Raw genomic sequence first — 19,864 nt, forward strand, 5'->3', positions numbered from 1 at the left:
ACAAAAAAACTTCAAAGATAAAATCAGTTGAGCATGTTTTTCTGGTTTTGATTAAGTATGTCCTATCTTAGTGGCTGAGAGAACAGGGAACTGATACCTTTCTGCAGTGCTGGAAGGAAGGAGAGGTAGCAACTACCTTATTTTAAGGGAGGGCAAGAGACATATCACCTTGGGCCTGTGGATATGGACATATAGACAACGGAGAGGTATTCTCATGTTGCATAAAATCATCAGAAATAGACTGATGTTGGAGCCAGTGTATTTTCATGTATATTTCATGTATTTTCATTTGAATGAATGCTGTTTTTCTGGATGCAAGTTATATGTAGAATATCTGCATTGGCTTTCAGTTAACCTTTTTGATACTGTCTGTGATATTTTTCACACTGCCTCTGGTTTGTAGAAAAGTTATGCTGTACTGGAATATTTCAAAAACAATTTGAAGGAGCTAGGAGGGTTCTTGAATTTATGGTGGAATTAAGGAGAAGCCTCAGTCTTCCAACAGACATCACTTATACACTTGAGGATGCAAGCAATTAAGAACATAGTGGTTTCATGTGAAGAAACTTGGTCTGGCTAGGACCACGTGGGTGCTTATAGCTGTTTCTATTATCACAAGACTGTGTTGTCTGGGCAAGGTGAGTCAGATGATGTCTTTCACTTGAGATCCAGAATGTTTTATTTTTGGATTTTAGTGAAGAGTGAAAATAGGCTTTTGTACTGTAGATTGTTGGAATACAGTGTAGTGGAGTGTCAGCTGGAACATGGTTTATGCTTCATAGGTTGTATGAGAAGTTTGTGTGCCTTGGAAAAACGCTTTTGAGCATGAAGGATGCGTTGAAGATGGTTTTTAAGAGATCTAGTAGCTGTTCAGATCACAAGCTGCTTAATAATAAACTGAATCACAGTATTATAGAATTGAGTTGGCGGGGACCCTTAGAGGCCATCTAGTCCAACTCCCCTGCAATTAACAGGGATGCCCATAGCTTGATCAGATTGCTCAGAGCCCAGTTCACCCTGCCCTTGAATGTCATCAGGTATGGGGCTTCCAGCACCTCTCTGGACAACCTGTGCCAGTTCCTCATCACACTTAATGTACTTACTTAATGTAAAAAACTTCTTCCTTACATCCAGTGTAAATCCTTCTCCCTTTTAGTTTGAAACCACTATCCCTTATTCTTTCACAACAGACTCTGTTAAAGAGTCTGTCCCCTTTTTCTTATAGCCCCCATGTAGATACTGAAAGGCAACTATCAGGTCTACCCAGAGCCTTCTCCAGGCTGAACAGCCCAGTTCTCTCAGACTGTTCTCATAGGAGAGGTGTTCCGTCCCTTGGATCATTTCTGTTGCCCTCCTCTGGACGCTCTCTAACAGGTCCATGTCTCTTCTGTACTGAGGATACCAGATACGGACACAGTACTCCAGATGAGGCCTCACCACAACACAGATCTGTGATTTTCCTAGAAGAAAAAGTATGTGCTATTCAGAGGAGAAATTAAGTGAACAGCTTATCAAGATATACCTAGAATCAACCTGGCCCTGAAGGGAATGGTGGTGTAATATTGCCAGTTAGCAGTGTTTTGTGAGTCAGAATGTTGTTTTCATACTAGGAAGAGATTTTCAGAGAAGTTTCAACAATTTGTCTTTGTACATGCTGGTATTTCATTCTAGGGGAGACTGAAATAGGAGTTATAAATATTAGTGATTAAAAGTGTTAGCACTGCAGGGGAAGAGCACTTTTGAAGTATTTATAAGTGTCTTCAAAAAGCATCTTGGACATTAACCTAGAGTGTTCTTTTCTTTTTAATGTATGTAGACAAGTGATTGCTTGCTCCTTCAAATGACTGAACTCTCACACAAAATCACTGGTAAACAGTGATCCAATTTATGGTTGTCTGTATAAATTCATGAGCCTGAAATGAGTTTGATTTGCTGTTTTCTTTTTTCTTTTTTTTAATGGAGCCAGCAAAGACTCATTAAGTAGCTGAAATTACTCATGAGTCTTGATAAATTTATTGTCATATCTGGCTAAATTTTTTCTCCGCTAAATTGTTTTGTTTCACATTATTTAAAAGACAGTTTTAACACTCACTTTTACCTTAAAAATAAGGGATTTACCTTAAATGACAATTTAAAATGTCATAAACAGTTGTGGGGGAAGAGTTTATTTATTGTGTTTTACTTCTGCACAGCTGCCAGAGATACAACGGTAAACTTGGAAAAAAATTTTTGAGCTTATTATGAAATAACATTTTATAGCAGGACCCAGGGTTGAATTATGGTCCTCGCTACCAAAATAAATCAGCTCTATAAATTCATAAATAATTTTGTAGGTGAGCAGAGTGTTTTAATACAGTTCATAGAGAATGGAGCCCAGACTTTGTGATGTATGTCCTGCCCATTATTGGAGATTTTGGCCTTGCCTTTCACAAGCAGCTTTCTCAGAGTAGTTCTCAGGCACTCGTTATTCTCTCTTACTTCTGCTTCCCTAAACCACCTGTTTAGATAACACACTTATGCCCATGATTGAAGATTTTCTTAGGAAGGCTGGTAGGTTATTGGTGCTAACCTTGGTGTTTCAAAGGAAGGACTTCCTCTACAAGCACCAGAGAGAAGGCCCACATGTAGGACCTGTGATTTCATTGTGCTAAGATGCAGCACTAGCTGTTGGTGAACAAAAGCTTCTCTCCAGTGAATAGGAAAAGGCATCAGTGTTATTAATTGACTCAGTGCAATGAAGTCCCATATTTATTTCTTAAGGTAGTTGGACACCTGTTTGATGGAAGGCGAGGAGAGAACTGCAGTTGAGATCCCAGTGTCTCAAAGCGAATACCACTGTACAAAGGATTATTGGGGTTGTTTTTTCTTCTTCCGTAGTTGAGGAAGAAGCTGTTGTGTTACATGGTGGACTGGGAATAGATTGTTCCCAAGCGCTTACAAAGGCGTTGCAGATTTTAAATTGGTGCTTTTGTATCTCCTGCCTTGCCTGAGAGAGAAAAACTCAGAAAAAGTGAACAAACAGGAAAGAAGCAGATTGGATGCAAGGAAGATGTTGTTACGCAAAGGATGGTGAAGCACTGGCACAGTTGACCAGAGAGGTGGTGGATGCCCTGTCCTTGGAGACACTCAAGGTCAGGCTGGATGGGGCTATGAGCAACCCAATCTAACTGCAGATGTTCTTGTTTACTGCAAAGGAGTTGAGTTAGATGACCTTTAAGGGTCCCTTCCTACTCGAGTGATTCTCTGGTTCTATGATTGTCTTTTTTAAAGATGCTGGGTGATTAAGCAGTGTGAATTAGCTCAGACATTTCTCTGTTGAGATATATTTTCAATAAATGTCCTTAAATGATGGATGTGGAACAGTTAGCTATTCAAAGATACTGTTTTTAAACTCCTCTGACTTTCTGTTTCCATAAAACGTATTATTTTATGAACAGAATAAGGATATTTTTGTCTTTGCTTTTATGATGTCCCATTGTGATGAACCCAAAAGAGAATGAAAGCCACAAATCCACCATCATGTCTCACATTTCTCACTATCTCTATTAATCAATTGTTCCTTTTTGGGTACATATTTGGTGTGCTTCTGACGTAGGAGTAGTGTTACTGGGAATCACAGAGTGGAGAAGGAGAAGACATTTCAAAGTAGACATTGCCAGCACTTTTTGGTGTGCTTGTAAATTTCTGTTGGCCTTGTTACTCAGCTTCTGATACTTGTGTGCTTTCTGCTTTGTACAAAGTCAGTAGGATAATGTGAGTAAATATCTACAATACACAAGGATTAATAGGAAAAAACGTGATTTTGGAGAGTTGCTCTGGTGCTTCAGGTTGTCGTTGCTTGAACAACAAGAAGTGATTTAGTAGAGTTACCCTGTGGGAAATGCAATGCTGCTTTTCTTGCTGCAGCAAAAACATTTAGTAAACCTTTCCACTTTCTTGGGAAAAGGAATAATCAGGAATGGGATCTGAGGGCTGTTTTAGTCTGAGAATATTTCAAACTTGCATTTATAAAATGCAGAAGCTGGAATTTGTGTCATCATATTTGGGCAACCAGAATAATTGGTTCAAACTCATAAGAGGTAAAAATTATCAAAATACGTGAAAGTTGTGCAAAATATTTTGAAACTTAAAAGGAGAATTTGAAAAGCCTATTTTTAAGAGACCACTTTGCAAACCAAAGCTGAATTTCTTCATGTACTCAATTTTTTTTAATTAAGCATACATAACAATTTATTTTCTTTATGAAAAGGAAACGAGAAAGAAATTTTGAGAAATAGTCCTGTTTTCCAGGCATGTAATTGGAACTGGATGATATGGTCTAAAGGAATGATTAAATTATTTGATTCCATTAGAAAATGTGATAAGGAAAAGACTAAATGAATTCCAAATAAAAATGGAGAATTGTTCATTAAGACACTTGGTGAACATGTCCTTAATCAGGAGTTTTAGAAGCCTTTCTGATGTTCCCACTACACTGAGCTGCTTTGCTTTGTCCTCCAGTTCTCACTGTACTTTTACTTAGAGTTAATTAATCTTTTATTTCTATCCCTTAAAAATAAAGGTTAGACTCCTAAGAAACTGGTTGTCAGAAGTACGGGTGCATGCTCTTCCTTGCCGATGTGGTTCCTTTCACTGGTTTCTTTCCTCTCACTAGACAATCTCTCCTTGTCCCAGAATTTTCTTCAAGGAAAGGAAAAATGGAAGTAGCAGTCTTGAGGCTCAGGAATTTGCCGTAGGAAATGAAAGATTTCCTTTACAATGTATAACCCCTGTGTTTGTCATGATTGCAGTGCTGCATATGATGCCATCCTTGATAGAAATGTGGCCATTAAGAAGCTCAGCAGACCGTTCCAGAACCAAACTCATGCCAAGCGTGCTTACAGAGAGCTGGTCCTCATGAAGTGTGTGAATCACAAAAATGTAAGTTTTATGCAGGGAGTCAGACTGGTGTTTCGGTTCGTTCAGAAGAAAACTCTTATTTTGGGGGTCTTTTTTAATTTAAAATTTAAAATTAAAAAAGAGAGAAAGAGAGAAATGAAAAGTAAACTGATCAAGGGCTGCTTTTTCACATAGGTGAGTGGTTTTCTTTCATGTACATCTGTGAAGACTGTGCCGAATGGGAGCCTTGATAGGAGAGCAGGGATGATGGAAGGAGAGAGAGCAGAGCATGTTTTTCTCTACTGTTTCTCTGGAAATAGGGAAGTGTTTGTTGGCGTTCTGGCTCGAACCACTTGTCACTGAGTATGAGACTCAAAGAGGTGTCTCTTGAGTTGGGATACCCATGCTCAGGTATCACACCTTGATCAGGACTTCACTTATCACTTTAGCACCCTCTCCCCCATCTCTAGGCATTGATTTATCCCTCTGCTCTCAGTGTGTCCATGTGGGCTGTTATTGTGGATGGATCCTCAGTCAGTTTTTGAATTGAGCCCTCAACATTCAGAGGACTCCTTCACCCTGAGCATGTGGCTAGTTATCCATCATCACTAATCCTTCTCTTAGAAACAAATAACAATTGCACCTTGAAGACATCTTGGAGATCTGAGGCATTTTATTTTGAATACTACTGACTTCTTACTGAGTCATAATGTGCTCAGGTGTTGGTATTAATAGATCAGTGAAAAATAGATTTTATCTTTCAGTATGTGCTTCAAAATGAGTTTGACTGCTTTATCACTTCTATTCCTCCTTTTGCTTTGCTCTGTCTTTCAGATTATCAGTTTATTAAATGTCTTCACGCCACAGAAATCTCTGGAGGAGTTCCAGGATGTGTAAGTAATACGGGAAGTAATTAAACCAAAGCTTTTGAGATGCAGTGTTCTAGTGTACCATGAATGCAATAACTCAGCAGAACACTTAGCAGGTTATGAACCTCTCTGAAAAATGTCCATGAGTAGTCTGCACTGTGATCGGACAGCTATCTGCATTCCTGTGTTCAAGGTATCTATAAGGTGCCAATACTGGGTTTCTGATGTGCTGGAAGTGTGCAGCAATTTACTCCAAAATAATTTCCTGTAAGAGAGATTGATGCGGAACATTCATCATGTTTGTGTTGTAATAGCCTCTGACTGCCTTTAATTGCTTGCCTGGGTAACTCATACTCAGTGGAGAGGACAACTGCATCTCTGCTGGGCATACTCCAATTGCAAAAGCTCTGCTGTGCAGAGTATGAAGCTGCACCAAATGAAACTACAAACAGTGCAGTGTAGCTCTATTTCTTTTAGCTTTCAGTCTTACCCATATCTTGTATGCATGGTATGGAAACATATTCCTATTCTGTACTCGGATATTCAGTTGTGATGAGACAAATAGTTGTCAGAGTTGGGCAAGGATGGTTTTAGTATTAGTATATGAATGTTCTGCATTGTATTGTTCCTGCAGACATATGCAGAGCACAGGAGGTAACCAGTGCTGGAGAGAAGATGAGGCGTGCATTTCACGTAGAAACAGAAAACTGATGTTCTCCCCAAAGTTTGCTGTCATGTTGCAATGAGGATGTAATTAAGTGGTGCACAGAAGTTGAGCAATTTGTGATCACATAAGCTGTGCTTCTGAGATGTCTGCCGATGTGTTGAACCTTGTAACTTCCTTCTGAAGGGGATTGGGTTCAGGTTTTGCTGAGGTTGTCAATGAAGTTTATTTGCTAGAAGCTCAGGACCAGTAATTGAGTTAAGCCATGTAGTCTTAGGAGGAGTCTGGAGATATTTCATATGTGAATGCATGTTGGAGCTGCTCACACTGCACTTGGTTTCTGCATGTGCTGTGGGAGCCATTACTGAAGGCCAAGCGGCCATGGCATGGGACGCTTGTGACTTTTCTGACATTGTTAGTTAGTGGAGGCAATGCTGTGGTTCTTCTCAACACAGCTGATAACCTTCCTGGCTTTGCTATTCCATTCAGTTACCTGGTGATGGAGCTGATGGATGCCAACCTGTGCCAGGTGATTCAGATGGAGCTAGACCATGAGCGAATGTCCTACCTGCTGTACCAAATGCTCTGCGGCATCAAGCACCTGCACTCTGCAGGAATTATTCACAGGGTAAGGAGACTCCAGTTTGGAACTCAGGGTGGCAAATGCCATCCTTGTGGAGACTTTGGAAACCTGTTGAGTTTCTTGTGTGCTGTGGGTCTAAGCCCTATACCAGTAAAATCACTGTGCATTTACCAATCACATCCCATCCCATTCACACAGTTGCTTCATGTCTGTTTTACAACTGTCCTTAGGAAATGTGCTTATCAAAAATAATGATAATAATCACCAATATGCACTGGAAATCACCAAAGCGATTATGATCTCTGAAATGTCTACAGAAATGTTATTGCTCCTTAAAATGTGGCTGTGAGTGCGGGAGGTAGCACTGTGATCCTTAACAACAGAAGATCAGTTTGTGTGACTGGGAGTATATGAGGCAGTGCTGAATGGATTATAAACATCCCTATTCTTTATTACAGTGGCCTGGTACTAATTTTGTATTTCCAGATGAAAAAAAAATAAAATATGTCCCTTTCCTTATGAATGGAAGAGCATAGGGCTACTGAAATGGTTCACAAGAGGAATGTTGCCTTATAGTAAGCAAAGGTTTTATTTCTTGCTATGTTGTATGTACGTAAGAAGATGTGGATATGGTTTCAAGATAATTTCTGAGAAAGGATGAGTTGAATTCTTATTAAAACAAATGAAGCAGTAAACCATCTCCACATAAGACAGATGGAATATCTCTGTGAGGCTGACAGCATTATAAAAAAAAAAAAAACAACCCACAAAATAATACTTTAATACTCATCTGAACTTCTCAAGCAGCCCAATGAAGTTATTTCACACCAGTACAGCCCCAGGGTATGCCAAATGGACAACACTTTTTGCAAGATATTGCAGAGAAACAGGCACAGAGTTTTTGCTACATGCTTGTGAGTGATTTCTGATCGAAACCACTGACGAGTGCAAGAGTATTTTAAAGGTGACCTGAAAAATCAGTGTCAACCCCTGCCGTGGCTATGGCTTTATGCACTCTTTTCACTCTTTTACAATCTTTTGCAGGATTTAAAACCAAGTAACATTGTGGTAAAATCTGACTGCACGCTGAAGATTTTGGATTTCGGGCTGGCCAGGACCGCGGGCACCAGCTTCATGATGACTCCGTACGTGGTGACACGGTACTACAGAGCTCCGGAGGTCATCCTGGGAATGGGCTACAAGGAGAACGGTAGGGCTGCATGTCGGAGCACACAGGTGTGAGGTGGATCTGTGGCTGTAGGGGCACCAGGAGGAGAAACAGAAAATGTATCAGGAAAAGACATCATGAATATAAAAGGCAGGTGATGGGGAGGAAGTTCTCGTTCTTGGGTGCTGCAGGAATCTACTGTTTTGGGGGTGTAATAGTGCATGGAGTTATCAGTGTGGGAATAATGGGAAACCGTTCTTAGTTATTGTTGAGCTAATCAAACACAAAGAGCCCTTTCCAAGCACCGGGTGTTTTTCTTCTGTGGCTATGAAGGTGCAAACTGCTGGGACTAATGCACAAGGGATTTGGGGCTGGTTCTCTGCATTGTTTGAGGAAGGAAGAAGCTGAAGTAGAGAATCCTGGCCCTTCTCTGATTCCTCCAAACCTGGGAGTATATCTAAATTTCAAAACCAATTTCTATCTTTATGATAGATTTAACTAAAGTTGCAGATTTTGCTGACTGAATTAATGTGACTGAGATCTAGGTGTAAATTCTGTAGTTTGAGTCTCTTCTTAACAGAAAATAGAGTTGGAGAGGAGAAAGGGAAAAAAAAAACCCTGAAGTTTAAAATAAAGAGAAATCATTCATCTATATTTGCATCCAGATGTAATTTCTATCCAGATGTGAGTGGTGTTTTGCTCTGAAGAGTCCAAGAGGGAATTAGGGAACTCTTGGTCCCTGGAAACGTTGGGAAGAGCAGGGAGGATGCACATGCTATGGAGGAACAAATATGGACAATGTGCATTTTGCAAGGAATGAAGGGGAGACTTTAAACATTATTCTCATTTTACACCTAAACTCAGAGTGCCAGATAGACTGAGCAGGGAAGCAAGGAATAAAGCATGCAGTGGAGAAAAGTGCCCTGTCTCAGGTTCTGTCCTCAGAAGCTGCCACTCCTCTGTTTGACAGAGACTTATCAGAGACAGAGGTCTTTGCATTAATTGTTTGTGATGACTGTGAGTTCACAGTGAAGATTTTAATGTGAAAATCAAGAAAGTAGGCAGCTATTGAGTAGATTCTAACAGTACAGAAAAATATTTATAAAGAGAGAAATATTTCTTGAAGGACTTTTATGAGCATCACTATTGACTTGACCTGGGCTCGGCATGCTTTACAGCTCCTTATGCCAAATACTCACTTGTTTTTTCTTTGAAAAAGTAGTAAATAAGTCTTTGTTGTTGTAATCGTCCCTGAGAGGGCAGAGAATGCATTCAGTTCTCAAAATGACAATAAGAAAATCTCAGGGACATTTCTGTGATGAAGTGTAGAGCTGGGAAAATTCCGTGAGTTGTTGCCATATCTCCCAGGGAAGGAACAGAAGGGCTGCTCTCTGCTCCCTGCTCCTGTGCTGCCACATTACTGAAGCTCCCCTCCTTTTTTCCCCTTTCTATGCCCATTGCCTGTATAAGGACTCTTCACTGCTTTCATTTTCTTTCTGCACTGGGTTGGCTAGAGATGTACCATTAACACTGGTTTGCTATGCTTCCCGGGGAAGCTCCCAGAGCCATCACTGTGAAGAAAACTGCTGCAGCCTCAGGCATGCTCCTGCTGTCCTGTGCCCCATACCCTGTACCCTTCTTCCCAAATGGAACGTTTCACCTTTATTTTGTTTGACCAAGAGATGAGTTGTTTGTTTCCTTGGTTTGTTTTGGACTACTTTTGAAGGTTAAAAAGGGAGAAGAAAAATAAGAGAAAGTGACCATGGATATAAAAAATGGCCACAAAGTGAGAATGTAAAGCAGTTTTCAAGGCAGCTTTTCCCCCTAATGCTGAATCTGGATCTTTTCTTTCTAAGCACACTGTGCCATCCTGTAGTTGACATTTTTTTTCTTACAAGACTTGAAGGGGAGAAAAAAAACACTCAATTCAAGCATATAATGTGACTGTGTTCATTACCCTAATGCCTGAATGTAGGATCAGGAGGAGAAGAAACAGTCTTGTGGGTGCTTGACTCACGAAACAATTATCTATTTTAGCATTTATTTTGAGTACCAATGGAGTAAAGGAAGGTTGCAGACCAGTCTTATGCTCTGGTTCTTTCCAGTTGTTATGTAGGCACTGACAGGCACATGCTGATATGGATAGAATGTGGGTTCAGATCCTCAAGCAACAGTTGTAGATAGCCCCTAAGTGTGGTACTTATCCACATGGCCTTTGCTTCCAGGAGTAGTTCCATTGGGAACCTCCTATGAGCTGCCACAGGATGGAGTCCACAGACTCTGCAGCTGCACATGGCCTTTGCTCGGACAATCAGTGCCTGGGCTGTTGGCTTTGCTTTTTCATTTAAAAACAAATTGAGTTTTTTTCACCGTAAACTCAGCATACACCATGATTTGGTGCAGTTGTTACTGGCTAATATTGAGCCTTTTTCCAACAGTATTGCTTTTGATTTTCTTGCACCATTGTTGCTCACTACCACCGAGCCAACTGACACAGCTTGTACTTACGTGTTTGTTTGAGCTTCTGTGAGATGTGGGGAAAGAAAAAACTAAAGACAAAATGACTGGTGCTGCTCTGCTCACCCTACTCTTTGTCCCCTGCTTTAGGAGTGAAATGTCATAGTTAACTTTGCTTTTTTTCCTCCTTCTCCACCTCCTGTCTCTGCTGTCCTAGTGGATATATGGTCTGTGGGATGCATTATGGGAGAAATGGTTCGCCACAAAATCCTCTTTCCAGGAAGGGATTGTATCCTTGTGCTATGTGCTGCAGCTTCACCCATCATTTGTTCCTCTCCTTCACCCACCTCCTTTGCTATGTAACAAATGTACCAGGATTACAAAGATAGCAGCAAGAAATTGAATCCCAGCGGTATGAGTGAACAGAAATAACGCACTGCTGATATGGACAACATAAAAAATGAAAAACAAATGCACAGAATTATTTCAGCCAAATAAATTATTTTAATGGCTGTAATCATTCCACTTTATGTAATTCTTATGTGATACTTACAAGCAACATAGGAACAAGCATTATGATTGCAAATTGGATAGCTTTGCTTGTTATTCTTCAAAGGAAAAATATGGAAAAAAAGATCCTATTTTGTCCCTTCTGGTTCCTATAACTCTGTTCTTCTGCTTCGGTGATTTGGAAACAGTGACACTGTAGCATTTGTGGTGATATCATGATCTTTTGCTTGCTAATGCATCATGGATTTGGGTTCATATCAATGCTGTATGGGCTCCCAGTTGGGTCAATACAACATTTTTTTCCTTAAAACAAGAAGAAAAATTTGAATCACACAGTTTAAGTGTCTGTATCTCCAGTGTGGTTTCCAAGTGGAAAAGAAATAAGGTGCTCAGTGTGAAAATGAATTTTCCCTTACTCGCATGATGTCTGTCTTGTAGATTAAACTGCATATCCTTCCCATCTTGTTCTTCTCATCTGGGGCAATATTATTTTTGCCACTTTTAGGGTGGTGAAAGCAATATTAGGAAATGAACACAAAGACGAGGTGCGTACTGAGCCTTCAGTTTATCACAAGTTCAGCCAGGCAACCCACCTGCGTGGCTGGAAAGGCAGGGAGTGCACAGCTGGCCCATCAGAATAACATCCACCAACATGACGTGTTTTTTACACATTCAAAACCAAAGCAATTCCTTTCAGCAAACTGACAGAAAGACTTTCTAAAGGTCTGTGCTCACAGAGACTAGCAATTGGGATGGAGAAAATCCCACTTTGTACAAATACAGTCATGGAGCTATTTAATTAATTATTTGTTTATTGCTGGTTCTCCATTGATTTCTGTAGTGTTGGACAATGAGGTGCTGCTTGGCTCTGAAAAAATTCAGATCTCTAAACGCCATGTTCTTTTACTCTATTTTTTTGTTTTAAACATTCAATGAGAAACTACATGGTGTAATAGATGTGAGTTTCAGCTTTCAACACTGAGGACACTTCTGTTTGAGGTATTTGGAGATGTTTTGATCATTTTTTAGTTTATTAAGTAAGCAACCAAATTACAGGGGAAAAAGAAAAGGTATTTCAGTTTAAAATGTAGCACCATGGTTAGCGGATGGCTCTCCTTTACAACAAGAAAAGATACTGGGTCCTGCCCATTTCTAGAGGCAAAATATAATAAGTCATGCAATTCAAACCACGTAGTTTTGAAAAAGATCATGAGAACATGGGAATTGTTATATTTCTTTCTGACTCTGAGAGAAATCTGTTATGACAATGCCTTATTTGGGGATAGCATCAGAATATTGACAGAGCTCTTGAACAAATCCAGAAAGTGTTGTGTGAATTTGGTGTCAGAACAACATTGTGTATCACTGAAATTCCATCCTTGGAAATCTTGTGTGTCTGGGCTAGGCCATAGCTGCTACTGTGTGTTATCAGTGGCTTTTTTTTCAGGTGATTTGGAATAAGAAGAATGGAGGGATAAGAAAAGAAAGGAATCTGAGGTCCTTTATCTACACAACCTGGTAGGACACTTGAGCCAGAGCAGGGCAGAGGATTGGCCATTCTAATGCTGTCAGTTTGCAGTAAGCCCACTGCTGTTCAAAAAATCAGAATATCTTCCATCCATGTGGAGTGTAGCAGCAGGAAATCACAACAGAAAATCCCTATATTTCTTTTTAGTTGCCCAAGTCAGGGAGGTTTCTTTGTCTGATGCTGTCAAAAATGCCGCTTTCAGTTGGTTTCTAGATGGATTTACAGATCAAAGAGTTGCTGGCAAATCCTAGTAAGCCTTTGTAGTCAGCTGTTCGCTGGATACTTCATTCTTGCCTCAGTTACTTGGGTATTAGTGGGAACAACTGAAAGCTGCCCAGCTCTGAGTGCTACAGAAGTACGAGAGGTTTTGAAAGCTTCAGGACTTGGCTGACAGCTGTATCCAGCTCTCATTGATAATAACTTCCAAATCTCAGAGAATTGCATATTATGGATTGGAAATGTATTTGTGTATTTTTTTTAAAGGTAAGACAGAACTCAAAACAGTCTGAATACTTTTGTGTGAGATAACTGTATTAGGATCAAAGCTGCTGAAGCCACAGCAATGTTCCAGTTCCCCATGTAACTCAGTGGGAAAGAAACCAGGGTAATAGCATTTATTTTCAGTAGCAAAGAGGCATGGAAAGGTTCATGCTCCAGTAAGTTTATATGAGAGCTCTTAATGAAATCAAATCTGAAATACTTCTTTGGCCATAGAAATACATTGCAATAGCATCCCAGTGTCTTAAGTTTGGCTTGGTTTATGATCTGTTTGATGTGGGATCAGAACCAAGGAGTGGCCAAGAGGTTCCATACAGTGGAAATATTTCCACGTTCTTTGTGGTGTGCACTTCCTTGAGCTGGCTGTGCCAGGGAGGTATGTGGTGTCCCTGGAATATTTCTGTATGTATGCTTCTGTATGTATGCTATGTATGTTGTGAAGCATATATACACAGGCAGACTGATTAAAAAAGATTGTGTTTGGGCACTAATTTCAAGAGAGCTCTGTGCAGTGAGCTGACTCACAGAGATTTTTAAAAAGATTATAGTAATAATTAAAAATCTCCCACTCTTGGTAATCCATGTCACAGGTGTTCTGATGCAGAAGGGACCTCTCACCAAGTGCTGCCCAAATCTAAATCATTTCACTTCAAATACTTGGGTAGATTTAACTCATTGCCACTCGATTTTGGATGATCCTAAAGCATCAAGGCAAAGAATTGCTGAGACTGTGCCTAGAGCTGTGCACATATCCATGTGACAGCAAACATCAGTGTGCATTTCTTTGTATTTTAAGGATATTAAAGGATATTTAAGGATATTCCACAGTTTTGGTGAACCATCACCAATCTTTGAGAATATCTTGCATTTGGAAAAAAAAAAAAAAAAAATTAAACCAAGGTAAATTCTAATGGAATTGTGTGAAAATGCTCTTTGGGTGTTTGTTTTTCTGATGTTTGCACTACTGAAATATCTTATGCTCCATCTGAGTTTGTGTTGGACTTAGTGGAACAGAGGACTGAAACTAGTGGAGCACATTACAGTGCTCTCAAATCCTTCACAGGTTTCTGATCACTGCTGCTGGACATGGGCTGTAACGAGCCCCTGACTTTCAGCTCACTGCTTCTCTTGAACATGCAGTGATACTTCAATTCTGATCTGATTTGTTGGCTCAGAAGAGCAGCGGGGGGAAGGCAAGGAAGAAGGCACCAATCATTCTCTTCAGTCATCAGATATATTCAGATGTTTATCTTCACTGCTTCTTATTTGGCAGTTTTAGAGAGTTTCCTTGCCAAAACCTGAGGAGCAGAGTTGGAAGAATAATCTCTGCCTCACAGCATTTTCAGTTCAGTAGGCAGCCAGTGGAACTTCTTGGCCACAGCATAGAGCAGTGATGTCCCAAGGCAACCTCTGGCAATAGAAAGGGGGTTAACAACAGCTGAACAAACAACTGCTTGCTCAATCTTCCCCTAATACTTTGCATGCTATCCAGCTTGTGATGAAAGCAACAACAATTTGCATCTCTGGGTTTGCTTATTGCTTCCCAACAAGTAGCCTTCTGTTCATTTCTCTATTTAACTATTTATTTGTTTTGGAGAGATTCAGCTTCTCATATGCTAAACAAAGCAGCAGATAACCTTTAGACCCAGCATGGAACATTTTCCTCAGGTTTGAACATTAGCATTCAGAACCCAATCCTTTTTTAGCTGTTGCTTGGTGTAACGTTGCAGGAATACATGTAACCCAGCAGCATGATGCTTTCCTTTTTCTCCCCCAGCTTCTGGTCCTGAGAGAGCAGGCTGTCTCTTTTCATGCTTCCATGCCCTATGGTTAATCATAGAGCAAGGACAGCAGAGGTAATGTGGTTTTATGGCGTCAGTACTGGGAAAAGCACCACCTTAGTTCCATGCTGGATGTGAAGAGTGTTATTTCCATACTGTGTTCCAGTTTAGATAGTGGCAAGCTGTGTTTAACCCAGCTGAACTGCTTTTCTTTGTAACAGGTGAACAGTTCCCTGATTTGCTCTGGAATTCAGTGCAGAAGGTACAGCTCAGTGCTGTTGTGTCTCCACTGCGCCATTGAGAAATGGGTGTTCCCTGTCACATAGAACAAAAATCAGGAGATTTCTGAACCTCCTGTGCACTGCTGGCATCATGGAGTGCTGATGGGAGGGGGCCAGCAGGCTGCAAGGGAGCACTGTGGAGGTCCAGTGCTCTCCACAACTTCTTTTCACACCCCTGAGTAATAGGTGAATGTGTCTTCATGGGATCCAGGCTGCTTTTGTGGCTTCTGTCTGTTCAGCTTCAGGAAACATGAACATATCTCTGTAGCTGAAATGAGAAAGGAAAAGCAGTTTGCATCTCCTCGCTGAATGCAAAGAGCAGCATTCACCTGCGGTGAGAAGCAGAATGAACCTGGATAACGTATGCAAATGGAAGTGTTAGAAGAGAAAAAATATACCAATTGGTGAATTTGAATTATAAAGGGTTCCTATGACACAGTAAGCAGCTGTAGATCTCATTCAGGTTGTTGGGGTTTTTTTGTTGGTTTTGTTTGGTTTGGTTTTTGTATTTAATATTATTGTATTTCTACCATATTGGGGTAAGGAAAGCTGTTTGAGTGGATCTCTCCTGGACCTGCTGTGCTGCTACAGCCCACGCGTGCGTGAGTGGAACATCTCTGTAGGGCAGCTCCTATGCCACGTGCGGTCAGATACGTCTCTCATTGATTTGTTGTTGTGTTCCTGTTTGCTTGTTTACCTCCATTTCATTTCTGTTTTCAGTCGACATGTGGTCAGTAGGGTGCATCATGGGAGAAATGGTTAAAGGTGCAGTGTTGTTTCCTGGCACCGATCGTATCCTTCCTCTCGGCCACTTGGCTTAGTGGGCACCCAACGCTTCCCCTCCAGTCCCACATACAGGGCTGCTGTAACACACACTATGCTGCATCCAAGCAGTGAGGCTCAGTCTCGCATCCAAATCCTTGAAGCCCAAATGTCTTAAGCCATCACCTCACAGTCTTACACACAGCAAACTTGTTTCTAGTTGTGCTGTTATCAGTGGCTGGACGTCATGAGTTTTTCCTGCCCCTGTAACTGAGAGTCCTTAAGTCCAGGCTGTGATGCAATGGGCACAAGTTGCTGCTTATCCCAGGACGATGGGAGAGAAGCTCTGCAGTCAGTAGGCAGACAGGAGTAACTCAGGCCTAATTTCTAGTGTTGTGTAAGGGGTGCTGGGGTAGCAGAGAAGGAAATGGCCACAGGTTAGGGATTTTCTCTGACAGAGTATATGTGCATAGTGTTACACACATACTAATTCAACGTAGCGTTCCATTTGTGGCCTCACTCATGCTTTAAAGGGTACAATATTTTCATTAAAATGTGAAAAAGGAATATCTGAGGAGAAGAAAATCATTGAGAGTAGGAAATGGCAGTAATATCTTCATGACCTCATCTAATAATGTTCTGCTTTGAGTTTTGCACCAATTGGCAACTGGAAGGACTGTTGGACTGAAAGGAATGCCAGAACTGCTGTGAGTTTCATGTGATCAGAAGTGCATCTCATTCACAGATGTGTCAGAACACCTCTCACTTCCCAGCGCCCTTGGAACTTGTTAGCTCTATTGGTGTTCCAGGAGGGTCTTGCCCAGGTTGTGCCACTGTGTTTTCTGTGACTGGAGGGGTAATAATTGCAGTACGCATTGAGTGCAGCTCAGTGCTGCAGTTTGAACTACTTTAGAGCTTTGGACTGAAGTGTTGTAGGATTCCATGTGAGAAATCTGCAAATAACCACAACAGAAATTCATTGAATCATGGAATGGTTTGGGTTGGAAGGGATCTTTAAGATCATCTTGTTCCAACCTCCTGCTATAGACAGGGATGCATCCCTCTTAGACCAGGTTGCTCACAGCCCCATCCAGCCTGGCCTTGAATGCTTCTAGGGAGTGTGCATCCACAACCACACCAACATGTTTCAGTGCCTCACCATCCTCACAGCAAATAATTTCTTGCTAACATCTAGTCTAAATCCACCCTCTTCCAGTTTAAAACCATTTCCCCTTGTCCTGTCCCTATCTGCCCTTACAAAAAGTCCCTCTCCAGCTTTCCTGTAGGCCTCCTTCAGGTAGTAGAAGGCTGATTTAAGGTCCCCCCAGAGCCTTCTGTTCTCTAGGCTGAAGAGCCCCAGCTCTCTCAGCCTGTCCTCACAGGGGAGGTTCTCCAGCCCTCTGATCACCTTCGTAGCCCTCCTCTGGACCTGCTCAAACAGCTCCATGTCCTTCTTGTATTGGGAACCCCAGAACTGGGAACAGTGTACTCCAGTGCTCTCTCTTTCATGACAGCAGAGTAGTGGGGCAGAATCACCTCCCTTGATCTGCTGGTCACACATTTTGAGTCACTGCTATCAACGAGGATATGGTTGGCATTCTGGGCTGCAAGCCATACACTGCTGGCTCACGTTAAGTCTTTCATCAACTGACACTCCCAAATCCTTCTCTTGAAGAGTGGTGTCAAGCTATTCTCCACCTGACCTGTACCTGTGCTTGGGATTGCCCCAACCCAGGTGTAGGACCTTGCACCTGTGGCCTCGATGAACTTCACAATGTTGGCAAATTGGCTGTGTCCTACACAGTGCTTTAAAATTGCTTGCTTTTATGCAGCTGCAGAATTACTCAAAAGAACTCACAAAAAGCCTCCATAATTAAACCATTACGGAGTGTTTCTTACTGAAGCAACCCGTCTGAAATCAGCACAAGCAGCTGCTGATACATTTGGGATTGTTCTGTAAATGGGCTGATGTTCTTCATTTGTACTTAGAACACGCTGCTGAATTCGCACTGTGCTTTATGCTTTGCTCTGCTTTTCTCTGTGTTCCAGCACCATAGGAAGAGGGCTGCTGCCACCACTAGTCAGCCAGCAGGGTGCCAGGGCCATGGTGCATCATGACTGCATGCAACATCACTGGCATCTCTGCAGTAGTGTGGTTACAAATGCTGACAGCAATATTGTTTGCCTTCTCCCAGCGGTTAAGTGTTATAGAGCATTCCGCATCATTTCTGTTTCCTGATCAAAATGGTCCATGCAGCTGAATGAAAACACATAATGACACGCAGAGATCTCAGGTGGTTGTGGAAGATTCACAAGCAGAAAATATTATGGTGTTAAAGCAGAATGGAGTGCTTGGTTCAGGTATGGCTCTGCTCCACTCATGGAGTATCTTTGAATTCCCTGAATTCAATTTGGATGGTGGAGCTGAGAGCAGAACTCAGTTGCTGTTCTTCTTTGAAACTCCAGTTCTGAAGAAATGCTTTGCAATGCCAGAAGTCCCTTAGGCCTTGCCTGAACCCTGGAAATGTAAGATTTCTCGACTACTTCTGCTGCATGGACGTGATGGAGTTTAAAATGACTTAAAGCTCCTTTCTCCCTTCTTTCACAATATTTCAAGATTGAGAGCTACTGCTTAGTTTTGCTTACAGACAAACTGTTCTCAGGAAGCTAGATTATGCTTTTGCCTCAAGCAAGGAGAGAAGGGCAGCATGATTGATTGTGTTGCCTTGGGAGCAGCATGGGAAGCTGCTGGGCCTGAAAGTGGACACCTATTCCATACGTTTTGCTCAGAGCTGTGTTTTTCTTCCCTCAGCACTACATGAATTACCTGAAGAGGGAGTTAAGGAGTTGTCTTGGGTCCTTTGTATCTGGTGAGCTGTGTATCTGGTGAGGCATATTGAGGTGCGTGTGTTTTTTTTACCTGCTGAATGCATATGGGGCACGTAAGGAAGAATGTGCTTTAAATTGAATAGTTGGGAATGTTTACAGGGAGATACAAACCACTCAGTAAAGAGATGTAAAATTCATGTGATGTGATGAACAAATGCCAGAGGTGGCCACACAAGATGTCACTTACAGAGTCTCATGCTACAACTGCAGTCTGTTTGTTGCACATCATATTGATTTTCACAGTGTTCGTACTGCTCCTTCTCCCTGAGGGACACCATCACCATGCATCCGTCACAAGAACAGAAATGTGTCACATCCAGGATAGGAACTTGGGCACAGCCTGGATAAGTACAAGTAGATGCTGCAGTGATGAGAAGTCCATGAGGGAAGTGGTAAGATTTATCCAAGAGAAAGATTCAGTCCTATGCTGTAACATCTGGTCTGTCCACTCAGCATTGCAGCTTTCTGCTGCATAAGCAAAGATGCTCTGTAACTGAATGAAGTTGCTAGCTAAAAAATAAAAGTACAGTAGAAAATTTTAACTAAGGCACTGTCGTACATCTCCATCTTAAGGGTTGGTGGCAGCTGCACAGCCATCACCACTGTCTTCTAACAGATGATCAGTGGTCATTTTTTGAAATCGCTTTTGTATGTGATAAGTGTGGTTTTTATATTCACACATTCTACAATACCACATATACTGTCACTGCTTATGTGGCAAAATATTTTTGTGGTTTAGTTTTTCCAAATGCCCCCTTCTTCTCAAAGCAATCCCCTTGTCACAGAAAATATTCCACATTTTCGTCTTGTCAAATGTTACCATTTTGTATTTCTTCTGTGTTTATTGTAAATTGTGCTGACATCAGTATGTAAACTATGGTACCATGAGGAAAAATAAACTTGTCTTGCACAGATGACTCCTGCAGCATTGGGGGTTGGGTGTTTTTCTGAGTGGGGGGGAGAGAGAAAGAGAGATCTAATGTCAAAACTGGACTT

General features: G+C 41.4%; 1 protein-coding gene across 9 annotated transcripts in view; it reads left to right on the forward strand.

The window, feature by feature from the left end:
- Positions 1–19,864, forward strand: part of MAPK10 (mitogen-activated protein kinase 10) — a 114,818-nt gene that overhangs the window by 83,563 nt on the left and 11,391 nt on the right. For all 9 annotated transcript variants that reach the window (XM_052681701.1, XM_052681698.1, XM_052681704.1 and 6 more), the window contains 5 exons: positions 4,791–4,920; positions 5,713–5,771; positions 6,901–7,039; positions 8,039–8,204; positions 10,837–10,908. In XM_052681701.1, coding sequence (XP_052537661.1) covers positions 4,791–4,920; positions 5,713–5,771; positions 6,901–7,039; positions 8,039–8,204; positions 10,837–10,908 — 566 coding nt within the window. The remainder of the gene's footprint in view (positions 1–4,790; positions 4,921–5,712; positions 5,772–6,900; positions 7,040–8,038; positions 8,205–10,836; positions 10,909–19,864) is intronic.

This window comes from Tympanuchus pallidicinctus, unplaced genomic scaffold (assembly GCF_026119805.1).
Source record: "Tympanuchus pallidicinctus isolate F22 unplaced genomic scaffold, pur_lepc_1.0 scaffold2, whole genome shotgun sequence".
Taxonomy (NCBI): Eukaryota; Metazoa; Chordata; class Aves; order Galliformes; family Phasianidae; genus Tympanuchus; species Tympanuchus pallidicinctus.